Source organism: Elgaria multicarinata, chromosome 2 (assembly GCF_023053635.1).
Source record: "Elgaria multicarinata webbii isolate HBS135686 ecotype San Diego chromosome 2, rElgMul1.1.pri, whole genome shotgun sequence".
NCBI lineage: Eukaryota > Metazoa > Chordata > Lepidosauria > Squamata > Anguidae > Elgaria > Elgaria multicarinata.
Window position 1 is genome coordinate 17,345,479 of NC_086172.1, and position 12,910 is coordinate 17,358,388.

Here is a 12,910-nt window from a genome sequence, read left to right on the forward strand (position 1 = left end):
CCTAGTGAGTGTCAAAAGAATGCTGCTGGAGCACGTATTGATGCAGTCTCCCTAAATGATAATGTTTTCTGTTCTTCCTAATTTTCATGGAAGTACGGAATAAACGACCATCTGTCAATAGCATGAAATGGTTTTTGTTTAACTTGTAGTCCCAAAAGCAGGAGGGGGCAAGGCAAAGGTGAGTAAAGTAGGGAATGATTACCAGTCTCAGCAATCTTTTTTACACCACTGTATTATAAATGGACAGATTAAATTAAATATGTTTTGTGCCTCTGCAGTTAAAGTGAGCAGATTATGTATCCTGAGAAAAATATAAAGCATCCGTGCTACCTAGAAGAATTATCCCTTTGTAATTTATTGCCATGATAGATCCTGAAAACAGTAACTCTGGGCTTTGAACACTTTTAGGATGGTCAGACAGAGACCAAAGGAAAGAATAACAAATCAGTTTAATACAAAACATTGATTTTCCTTATGGTATAAGCTTACTAGCATTATTGTTTGCTAGCACTGATGTTCTGAAGTGTTTCAAGATGTTTTAGTTTTTGATAAAGTAACGTCTATAAGTTACTTGCTGAGTTTTCTCACGCTGCAATAAACAAGAAGAATCCAAGTGCACCTATCAAAATTAGGGAAGAGAAAAAACGTTTTTCAGGGTGGGCAGTGTTAGGTTTGTGGAATCTACTTTGTTTTTCTCTAGAATCCTGAGATCCACTTACTGGAGCTAAGTACAAAATACATAGCTCAGGTAAGACACAGAACTGAAGAACCAGCTGCCTCTGAGTACTTGCTCAGCTCACAAATTTGTTTTCAGTACTAGAACTGGAGCTCCTACACAAATCCTTTCATACGTAAATCTATTCCTGTTTCTCCCACCCAAACTTTCTTGATTTTAGGAGTCTAATTTGGCAGATGGGAATACCTTTTTGTTTCACTATTGCTAAACCATTGGGAGTCAGATATCCTTTCTGATCTATTGCAAATCTCTCAGAGGTCTACCAGAAGATGATGTACCTTCTGAGTTAACACATGCCTATATCAGAATATATTGTAAAGCCTAGTACTGAACAACGCATACTAAAAACGGGATTAAAACTTACCATAACCTAGCCATTATCTAATTGAAAAGCTGATAAATGAGGTAGCAATTACAACTTAAAGTAATTATCTTCCCATCTCAGTTCTTTCCACTAGAATGCTGGCAGGTGTTCCCTGTTATATGAACAGTTCTTATCGGATAGTAAAAACTTTATACTATAAAATAATGTAAACCAGTTGAGAGAAATGATTTTAAATTTCCTCAAATTTGGAAATGAGTGCTGTAGTAGAGACTTAGTGCCTGTTTAATTGTGGAAGTATGCTTGTACCTACTTCAGATTTCCCCCCCCCCCTTTGAGTGTCCGTTAATTCATTTTTTGAGAATCAGTCATGCTTTTTCTAGGATGTGCTTATTTTCATAGCTATCCACAAAGATACTTGAGGCTGCAAGCATGTGTTCAATGTGGTAACCTTTTCCATAAGTCTCGTGCCCATGTTGTGAATTAAACCTTTGTCAACTGTGTTCATTATTCACCTTGTACTAAAACGAACTAACATTTTGCAAACCTATGGTTATCTCTGAAATCTAGCTGCAAGGGAAATGTATGTTTCTCTTTTGTAATGTCTATCAAAAAAATTTTTAAAAGCCTGTTTGATGCTAAGGTTATTAAATAGTAACCTTATTATTGTCCTGCCTTGCTCCTTTATGACATAGAAGGGAGAAAAGTGCCCAGTGTGGAATGGGATGCATCATTGCATGGATGAAAACTGAAATCTCAGTTTTGACAGTCTGATACTACCAGGATGTGGCTTAAGTCCTGAATGCCATTATTCCTTCTATCCCAGTTTCAAACCTAACAGATATTCTCCCTTAGCCTTCAAAGATGGTATGATCTTTGAAGTGACTGTGCCATTAATGTTTAGCAATGTTTTCAAAGAAACTAACGCTCCAGTCTACCCTTCTTCTATAGTAGTGATAATGCTCTTGACACTTAACAGGGTAGCAAGTGTGCAGAGTGAACCTGGACATCACAATCTCCTTCTTCAGCAACCATTAGGGAGAAAACGAGGATTGAGGCAGGTAAGTTCACAATGTATTTGCACTTATTTGATGAAAAATAATAATTACATTTTGATTATTGGCATTTGCTTAGATATGAAAAGTAGACCGTAATTGTAATGCAATATAGGGACAGGAGTAACTTGTTAGTCAGAGCACAAGAAATCTTTGATCTATCATATTTTCTTCAGCGTAGAATTTAGCAACTGATTATGATATGCGTATATGTCTTTATGTGTATTTTCTTCTGTGTCTGCACACTGGGATTGGGTAGAGCCAGGGGCGTTGAACCTCTTTCAGCCCGAAGGCTGAATTCAATTTGGAGAAGCTCTCAGGGACCCTATTCTAGTGGCAGGTGGAACAAAAGGCAAAAAGGGTCAGGGCCAACTACATTAGCATGTTTTAGCTTCGAGCTCTTACTGCCAGTAATTAAGCCTTAGGAGAAGCATTTCAGCCTTTTAGAATGCGGGAAAATGCACAACATCTAGGAAACCATCAAACCATGCTCAGGGGAAGGGGGTGGGGCTAGGGGAAAGGGGTGGGGCTAGGGGAAGGGGTGGTCATCTGGGGAACCCTGGAGGCCTGGCTTGGAAGCCCAGCAGAGCCAGAGTTGGCCCCTAGGCCTAAGGCTCTGCAGCCCTCCTGCAGAGGATACTTCTTCCAGCCTGGCATGAGCAAGCAGGGCACCGTCTGTAGAGTACATGTTTTTGTACCCAGTTTGATCACTGTTTTTTCCTTTTTATTACGTGCTGTAAAAATCTCAGACACTTCCCTTTGTAGAAAGGGATGGTGATTGTGGATTCAGGACGTTATGGTAGATTACCTGGTCCATCCTAACAATAACAAGACTATATTACTTAGCTACCCTGAAGACAATGCTTTCATGGTTTTCAAATGGATTCTCAAATCAAAACCTTGCTTAAAGACTATTCTAGTCTAGTTACTAAGCTATCCAGACACAATAAGCACAGGAATACAACTTATTTTGGCATCAGTATGGTCTAGATCAATGGATTAGTATATGAACTAAAGTTAAGGTGTACTGGTGTTAGTTTTTAGCAACATAACTTTACTGAATTATAGTTGGGAAATACAAGCTGATCACACATCAGCAGAAACACATTTATTTGATAGGATCGCAGTTGGCAATCAGGCTATGAAAACAAGGAGTAAGACTATCTTAGATAAATTCATTGTGCAGCAGCACACACCCACACCAACATCTGCTATATCTACCTGAAAATATAAATAAAAAGCAACAAAAACAATAAATAATATAATGAAAATCACCCATGTGCAACAAATTAGTCACAAGAAACTAGCTACCAGTAGGGACAAATAAGGGTAGCCCTTACATCTTTGTAACCAGGTCTCTAGGCTGGTGAGAACTCTTAATTGCTGCCACATAGGTCTGCTTTTAGGAGAGCTAAGTAGCTACACTAATGGTGAAGTAAGACTAAAGTAATTTGGTCACAATTTTTTTTAAAAAAAATTCAGGGCAGTGAATGTATGTTTTGCCACATATAAATTATTATGCCTGTCTTCACTCTAAATTTATGTAGAAGAACAGAGGTTACCCTCTTCTTATCTAAAGAATTCTGATAGTTACAAAAAGCCACATTGTCGTAACATCAACAGGTTGTCTGCGGAGCAGTGGGGCATTCTGGTCAACAACCTGATGCTTCATTCCATCAGATCCAAGAAGAGATAAGTTGTCCCAACAAAATCTGAATTCGTTGCAAAGTGTTGCAAAGAAATTCTATCCACATTTCCATTGATCTCATCTCAGTAAACTCAACAGTTGCTCAAAATAGTTACATTTAGGAGACCGTACTATAAAATTCCCAAGTAGTCTGAACAAGTTCCTTGGAAGACAGTAAAACTGAGAAAGGATCATCATTTTCTGGCTGGATCATCGTGTATAGCTTCTTATAGCAGCTATATTCTGTATCAAGATCAGGAAACATCCAGTTCTACAATTAGACAAATGATTTAGTCACATAGCTGATACATCATCAGTAATAAAGCTTCAAACTGGGGCATGTAGAACTCTTCCAATCAGCTGAACCAAAAAGAAGCAGATTTAGCATAATGTCAACTCTATTTTGCAGTGGTTGATTCCAAATAGAAAGCACCATTTTGTCCCAGTGTCTTATTACATTAAACAGATGGTCCCATTAATTAAAATAAGTAAGTTTATCCACTGAAAAGACTGAGGGCTATAGTACATACAGATATATGTAAACAAGAGATATTTCAGAATCCGAATAACTAAAACAGCTCATTACATGTTTTCTAGCTAAGGAGGCCTCTTTTATCACGCCAGAAAACACAAACTGAACCTCGCAGCCGGCATGGAGCACGACTTTCTACCACACGTAGAAGCATACAGCCAAAAGCAAAACCAATTGGTAAGGAAACATTTATCCAAGGCTAGTGTTTCATTGGGTTTCTGTTTTCTTTAATTTATCAATCAACTAACCAATTGTTGCGTACCCAGTGGTCACTACACATCTTCCAATTAACATGCATTTATGTCATTAGCATATAAGATTTTGTGAAGCACTGAATTGTTTAAGAGATAATAAAACTCAAAATTTCTCTGTGTTATATAACTACAAGCGAGATGTCTACCAGAGGGTTAAAACGTGTATAGAAATGTGGTCTTAAAAGATCAAACTTCCCTTCCCAGATGGCTTTCTCTAACAGTCCCGCCCCGCCCCCTGCAACTTGCGTCAACTTCTGCTTCTTCTCACTTTCGGACCCTTGCCTCTATCTAATGCCCCCGCTGCACCCTTGCCTCAGCTGCCTTCTTCTACTCTTCCTTTAAATCCTGTTCAGTGGTTGCCTATTCATATGGCCATTTTATTTTATTATTGTATTTATGTTTTAAATAAATTATATTGATAGACCTCCTTTCAGCTCTCAAAATAATTTACAAGAGGACTTGGAGGTGTAGTGCTTGTGAGGTTACTAACATGCACTAAGACCTCCAAGCTGCCCACCAGACCTCATGTGCTCCCTCTCACTCATCCCTGTATGCCTTCCCCCCCATCCACCTTCCTCAGTCCCTGTGTACTTTCCCCACCATCCCTACTCAGGATCCCACACACACACACACAACCCTACTGCCTACCTCTGCACTCATCTCAGCAGTGCTGAAGCCCTAACGAAGGAGCAGGAAGTCCACTGCTCCTTCATCTCCCAGTCTGCTCACTTCCTGCTTCCTCAGTAGGGCTTTTCTGTCCCTGTTGCTGCTCCACCAAATTTCACCAGAAAATTCAGCAGCGGGGCAGAAGGGGTAGGTGTACGACCAGGGGCACCACAGCCCACCGATGCTGAAACTGAGGTTGCAGCTTAGTTTTTCGTTTTAAAACAAGGCATGCAGGGAGTGTGTGCTTTCCTTTAAAGCAAAATTATGCTTCCCTCAGGCTTGTTAAGTGCAATTCTGCTTTAATACAATGTGTGGGCTCTTCGTGCACCTTGCTTTGAAGGGTTAATGTAGCTCTTTTACTGCCCTTGTCCTGTAACAACCTCCCAGGACATTACAAGCATCAAGAGAAAAGCCCTGTTGTCCATGCCACAGCCTACGGATTTGTTTGGTGGTGACATGAAGATGGCCCTTCTCTACTGTGGCAATTCAGTGTATTGTGAATAAGAGAGAAGCAACCTGCCTCTTCTATGTGTGAGAGTGCTGCCAGAGTAAATGTGTGGCTTCAGAATAGGACACAGCACAGGACCATGTCCTACGAAACATACAGTGTGCTCTGAAGTGGAATGATTCTTGCTGTGTCCATTGTTGAGATGGGCTGACATAGCTGGTATGGGTTTAGAAACCCAAACTGCCATTTAAATGGTAAAAGTGTGGTGATTGGCTATTTTCCCCCTTAAAAGGATGATTTGAGCACACTGTATAATACAGAGCTATCAAGTTACATAAAGTACGTTGTCAAGAGTACTTTGAAGGAAAGACAGGGAAATTACTTATTATTATTATTATTTATTTATTTATATAGCACCATCAATGTACATGGTGCTGTACAGATTACACAGTAAATAGCAAGACCCTGCCGCATAGGCTTACAATCTAATAAAGTTGTAGTAAACAATAAGGAGGGAAAGAGAATGCAAACAGGCACAGGGAAGTGTAAACAGGCACCGGGTAGGGTGAAGCTGACAGTATAGGGTCAGAACAAACTCAATATTTAAAAGCTATAGGGAAAAGAAAAGTTTTTAGCTGAGTTTTAAAAGCTGTGATTGAGTTTGTAGTTCTCAAGTGTTCTGGAAGAGCGTTCCAGGCGTAAGGGGCAGCAGAAGAAAAAGGATGAAGCCGAGTAAGGGAAGTAGAGGCCCTTGGGCAGGCGAGAAGCATGGTATCAGAGGAGCGAAGAGCACGAGCGGGGCAATAGTGTGAGATGAGAGAGGAGAGATAGGCAGCAGCTAGACCGTGAAAAGCTTTGAAGGTCCACAGGAGAAGTTTATATTGGATTCTGGAGTGAATTGGAAACCAATGAAGAGATTTTAGAAGTGGAGTAACATGGTCAGAGCGGCGGGCCAAGAAGATGATCTTGGCGGCAGAGTGGTGGACAGAGACCAGCGGACTGATGTGAGACGAAGGAAGGCCAGAGAGAAGAAGGTTGCAGTAGTCCAACCGAGAGATAACCAGTGCGTGAACAAGAGTCTTGGCAGAAGAGACAGACAAAAATGGTCGAATCCTGGCAATATTATACAGGAAGAAACGACAGGATTTAGCTACTGCCTCAATATGAGGAATAAAGGAGAGCGAGGAATCAAATATAAAGCCAAGACTACGAGCTTCCTTGACCGGAGTAAGCGTGACATCGTTGACAGTAAGAGAGAATGAGAGGTGAGGAGAAGGTTTAGGAGGAAAAACAAGCAGTTCAGTTTTTGCCATATTAAATTTCAAACGACGATGAAGCAGCCAGGCTGAGATATCTGAAAGACATGCCGAGATACGATCGTGAACATCAGGAGAAAGTTCCGGAGATGAGAGATATAATTGTGTATCATCGGCATACAGGTGATATTGGAGGCCATGAGATTGAATAAGATTACCCAAGGGCAGCATGTATAAAGAAAACAACAACGGGCCAAGCACCGAGCCTTGCGGAACCCCTACTGAAAGGGGAAAAGAGGAGGATGAGCTGCTGTTAGCCGACACGCTGAAAGAGCGACCCTCTAGATAGGAGGCGAACCAGTTATACTTCTCTGCAACTCACCTGGAGTCACTTGCAGCATAGGTTCCTCTGCTTTCAAGGTTACTACTATTAACGTTAATGGTGTAACGTAAGTTACTTCAAGTACATATGTTTAGGAACAGGTGTTTGCTGTTTTTCCTTTCATCCATCTTTTAAATCTATAAAGGGGATTTTCAATAGGGAAAAGAACAAAGTATGATGCCAATACACACACACACACACACACTATTAGTGTGTGTAAATTTTTTTGCTGGGCTGTGGTAGAAGATAGCCAAACTTTTAGGCCATTAAATAATTCCAGAATAAATGTACAAAGCTCTTGGTAGCCCCATGACTGAAAACTGATTTTGCATATACACTGGTAAGACATGTTCAGATTCATGTTTTGGATGGGTGTGCTTTGTACATCAACTGTTGCTTATGATCTAATCCTGCAGTGGATCAAAAGCGATCTGTAACCTTCACTGAGGCTCAGTCCGAGGCATCAGCCTCAAAATCTGATCCACCACCTACAGCAGCCCAGCAACAAAGCAGCAAAAGGAACACCCCTGCAGAAGGTGGCAAGCAAGAAGTTACAAATAAGGCTGTGGTGACTTCCTCACCTGCTGTTACTGTGGCAGATCTCCACAGTCAAGTCTCCTCCAGCCAGGTAACTTAGTGGATAAGGTAAAAAGTATGTTTTTTTTATCTCCCTCTTCTCTCTCTCTCTCTCTCTCTCTCTTGCACATTCCAATATGTTTCTATGAACAGAGATACTTTATTATTACTGTTGTTGTGCCATTTATATAGCATCATCAGAATGTGTGATGCTTTACCGAGTACAAACGGAAAGATCCCTGCCTGAGAAGCTTACAGGGTGTCTTTAGACAGAACTTTTCTCCTGTGATTTACCGCTTCTTACTGTTCTGGATTCTTTTCAGGATTTAATGGGGTCTTTATGAGGCCCAGTATTGGGCAAAAGGCGGGATACAAATAAATATAATAATAAGTTATACAGCCAATTTTTCTTTTTATGCATAACACTGTATGCCATTTTCACGGGAGGAGTCTGGCAGGATGTTATTGGACATCCACCACTCTGGCATAGTCCCTCCCCTCACTCAGCGTGAAATGGAACGCATCTTCTCTCCAATGGAGAGTGAATAGAAAGGGCTAAAAGTCTTCCACATGTAGAGCAGAGTAAATCCTGTCCCACCATTAAGCACTGATTTTTCACAAGTTCAGAAGTCTGTGTCTTCAGAAGCCTGCCTCTCCCCCCCTCCCAACACCCGTGCAACTCCCTGTAAAAGCAATCAGTAACTTTTCTCATTTGAGTGTACACTGGGAAATGGAAATGGAAATGGGTTGCTCATGTCCTCCTCCACTGCACCGCCCAACACCTGCCTGCTCAAGCAGGGCATAGTGTGATGGGGAGATTACATGGGGAGACGGTGGCAATTTCATCACATGACCGCCAAAAAGTACTGCATTTTGCTCGTAGCAAAATAACATGTGAAGGGGGCGGGGGGAGTTGGGACAACAACTGCATGGCAGCAGCGTCATGTAAAGTGGGCGGGGGAAACGGTGACCAAACCATGGTGATCACGCAAAAAAATTGCTCTTCTGAATGACCCCACAATCTGAAATCTAACAAAGGGAACAGCAGAAGACGGTGTGGGAAATGGGGACGGGGGCAAACAAGGAAGCAAATAGGCAGTTGTTTCAACTTCATGTTCAGGCTCAGTTGCAATGGGAGTGTCTTTAGACGAGTGTTTTATTGCATGCTCTTGAATGGCCACTTGCGGTTCTCTGCGGGTCATTTTGATGACACAGTGATCCTCCTGTGCACTTCCTCCTTCTTCTGTTGTTTTTTCTGCTACAAAATACAACCCAGAAAATCCATATTTTCTTGGCTCTAACAATAATTGGCGCCATTTCCTGCTGTGTGAAGCTGCACTACAAAAATGCCCATTGAATGGGCCACGTGGTCGCTACTTGCCTCCTCTTCCTTCCCCGTGTGAAGAAAGAGGCAGCTGCTCGTCCCTATTGTGGGACAGAAGCAGGAGGCAAAGTGACAGTAGGAAAATGGATTTCTGCTCCGTCTGAAAACGCTCTGGGACAGCCTCCCCAACCTGGTGCCCTCCAGAAGTTTTGGATAATAACTCTCAGCATTCCTGACCATTGACCATGCTAACTGGGGCTGATGGGAGTTGAAGTCCAAAACATCTGCAGGGCACCAGGTTGGGGAATGCTGCAGTTGGGCATCGAAACATATTAAATATTTGTTCCCTGATCTTTGCAACTCTAGTAGGATACATTACTGTGTTGCTTAGGTTAAAAAGGATATTAATAAAAGCAGCACAGGAATTAAATAAGATTAAGCTGCAAATGTTGCTGAAAACTAGGCATGTGCTCCGCTCCGATTAGGAGCGTAGAAGCAGTAGCGGATTGGCCTGCTCCGCCTTACCCAGAGGCGGAGTAGGAGCGGACCGCAGACCCCTAGAAGCAAGGCGAAGACAAGCGACCATTTTTCGGAGTTCCTAGTTCAGGTGGAGCGCTCCGGTCGCCATCTTGAAAACATTTCGCCATAGGATTGCATTGCAGCAAATAATCGCGGATAACTACATTCTTTTTGAAGCTATCATTCTGGAAATTCTTGTGCACAGAGAGTCGTGGATGGGGGTCATTTTGAGACCACTCTCACCTCTCTGCGTCGTGCGGGTCGCGTGCTATATTTTTTTGAAAATCGGGTCAACCGCGCGGCTCAAACGGCGTTTTTCGGCTTTTCGCCCATAGGATTGCATTGCGGGAAAGACTCGGGCATAACTGGGTTGGTTTTTAAGCTATCGTTCTGAAAATTCTTGTGCTCAGAGAGTCGTGGATGGGGGTCATTTTGAGACTACTCTCAACTTTCTGCGTCCTGTGGTTCACGTGCAATGTTTTTTTAAAAATCGGGGTTTGGTTTTTTTAATTTTTTTTGAAGCGATGACAGGCACATTCAACTCCCAATCCTGATGAGAATTGATCACCTCATAAACCATCATCCTCCAATCCCAGCGTTGGAGGGGGGACTAAGGCAGACCCACCCTGAGAGCTTTCTGCTTTGTGTCTCTTTGTGGGTTGGCGTTCGTGGAGGGAACACCTAGTTAGTTAGTGCTCCTGCTTTGGACTTTGGAGATAGATTAGGATAGATTTAGTTTGGCGTGTGTGTGTGTGTGTTTGTTTGCTTCTTTCTGACTTATAGCTTAGTTTGCCCTGTGTTTTTCCCTTACTTTGATTTAATATAAACTTTATTTTTAAATTTTGGAGTGTGTGTTTGGTTGGTTGGGTTGGTTGCCCCCCCCCTTCCCTCTATTAAAGCCTGACTGTTCTGCTTTTGTGAAAGCTTTCTTTTGAAAGCATACACACACTTCTTGTCCCATTTCCCTACATTTATTAGTAATATTCTTAAACATATTATTATATTCTTTTACATATTCTTAGTAGTATATATATTAGTATATTCTCATACACATTATAAGTAGTATTGATATTTTATTCTTCTTATACAGCATACACACTTCTTGTCCCATTTCCCTACATTTAAACATATTATATTCTTCTTATACATATTCTTAGTAGTACCTTATACATATTATTAGTAGTATTAATATTTTATTAGTCATCATGAGAAGAGGGAGCAGGCGTGCTGAAAGCAGCAAGGCTCAGGCTGGCACCAGTAAGCAGGCAGGTGGCAAGAGGCAGGTGGCAGCAAGAGGCAGGTTGCAAGAGGCAGGTGGCAGCAGTGCCATTAGAGGAGGAGGAGGAGTATCTCCTTCATTATCCTTTGAGCCCATGAGCCCGCTGATGGACCTAGACGAGGTCCTCAGCACAGTGGAGGGGGAGGAGGAGGAGGCGGTGGTCCTCCAGGATGTGGGGGCTGAGGAGGAGCAGTAGCAGGCCGAGGCTCTCTCCCCAGTCTCATCCCACCCCTCTTCCGCTGCCACCCCTGTTTCTGTGGCAACACCAGAGAGCTCAGGCGGGCAATTGGTGATGTCACCACGGAAGCGAAAGACAAGCATAGTGTGGGACCACTTTGAGTTGGGAGCGGATCCCCGCTTTGCTGTCTGTCGCCACTGCAAACTCAGCCTAAGCAGGGGTTCATCTACAGGGCATTATGGAACCAGCAGCATGAAGATGCATCTTCAGAGGAAGCACCAGTCGGTCTTGCTGGGGAAAGAGGCGGGCAAGGCGACTGGTTCCAGGGGAAAGCCGAAGGCTGCTGCTGGCACTGCCACTCTAAGCTCTCCATCTCCCATCCCCACAAGGGTTAGGCAGGCAACCCTGCAGGACATGGGGTGGGGGAAGTATGGACCCACAAGATGGCGTTTTCCAACGCCCACCCAGGGTGCTATTGTGGTGGGGCATCTGCCAGGACTGACTCCTCCCCAATACTAGATCGATGACATGTCACTCTGCCTGCCCCTCTGCTAGCCTGTCCTCCTCGGTGACCGACTCGCTGGGATGGTTTGCGTTTGCAATGCGTGACTAACTGCAGTGCTGGCTTAGAAACCAGCCATCCTGGCCTCACTTCCTTGTGCCCCCAGAAATGCCCGCTGCCTGCCTGCCTGCCTGCCTGTCTGCCCGCCTCCCCCGGGGTGCTGCTGTGGTGGGGCATCTGCCAGGACTGACTCCTCGCCTGCTCTGCCTGCCTCTCTGCCCGCCTGGTGCCTGGGAGATGGGCTTTGCAGTTCGTGCCCAGCATCCTCCGGCACGCTTGCTCCCAGTCGTCCTCCTCTGTGCCCCTCAATGCGTAACTGCTGGCTTAGAAAGAAACAACCAGCCATCTTTGCCTCACTTGCTCCTTGCACCCGCTTACGGGTTGGTTTGCTATGCGTTAGTGCTCAAGCCATCCTTGCAGCACTACAATGCATGCTGCCTGCCTGCCTGCCTGCCTGCCTGCCTGCCTGCCTGCCTGCCTGCCTGCCTGCCTGCCTTCCCTCCCTTCTCCCCTTCCCGCCTTGCAGGGATGGTGTATGTGTCTTGCTTTGACTCAGGAGAGAAGTCCTTCCTGCGCTCACTTAGACTTTATCAAGTTCAAAAATCCATTTTTCAAGTGTGGAAGAAGATTTAGGGTTATCTCATGGCATGTTGGGATTTCCTTTGAACTGGCCCCATTGAGCTGTCTGCATTGCCTGACATACTGGAGTGCCCGATTTTCAAAACTTCCCCTAACATCAGGGGATGATGGGATTGCCTTGAAACTTGGCATCCATGTGGACACATGGGTAAGCTGTCCTGGTGCCGAGTTTGAGGTTTCTAACGTGCAAATTGACGTAGTTGTAGAATGGGACTTGATTTGGGGTGCCAAAAATCAGGGGATGATGGGATTGCCTTGAGTCTGGGTGTCCATGTGGACACATAGATAAGCTGTCCTGGTGCCGAGTTTGAGGTTTCTAACATGCAAATTGACGGAGCTATCCCAAGGGGTGTGAATGGGGTGCCCGATTTTCAAAAATTCGCCAAAAATCAGGGGATGATGGGATTTGCTTGAAACTTGGCGTCCATGTGGACACGTGGATAAGCTATCATGGTGCCGAGTTTGAGGTTTCTAACGTGCAAATTGACGGAGCTA

The 12,910-nt window shown here is 43.7% G+C and overlaps 1 protein-coding gene across 1 annotated transcript in view; it reads left to right on the forward strand.

Annotated features, from left to right (window-relative positions):
- Window positions 1-12,910, forward strand: part of UNC80 (unc-80 homolog, NALCN channel complex subunit) — a 186,252-nt gene that overhangs the window by 166,721 nt on the left and 6,621 nt on the right. Inside the window, exons 62-64 of the mRNA XM_063116088.1 lie at window positions 2,038-2,119; window positions 4,398-4,509; window positions 7,755-7,966. Coding sequence (XP_062972158.1) covers window positions 2,038-2,119; window positions 4,398-4,509; window positions 7,755-7,966 — 406 coding nt within the window. The remainder of the gene's footprint in view (window positions 1-2,037; window positions 2,120-4,397; window positions 4,510-7,754; window positions 7,967-12,910) is intronic.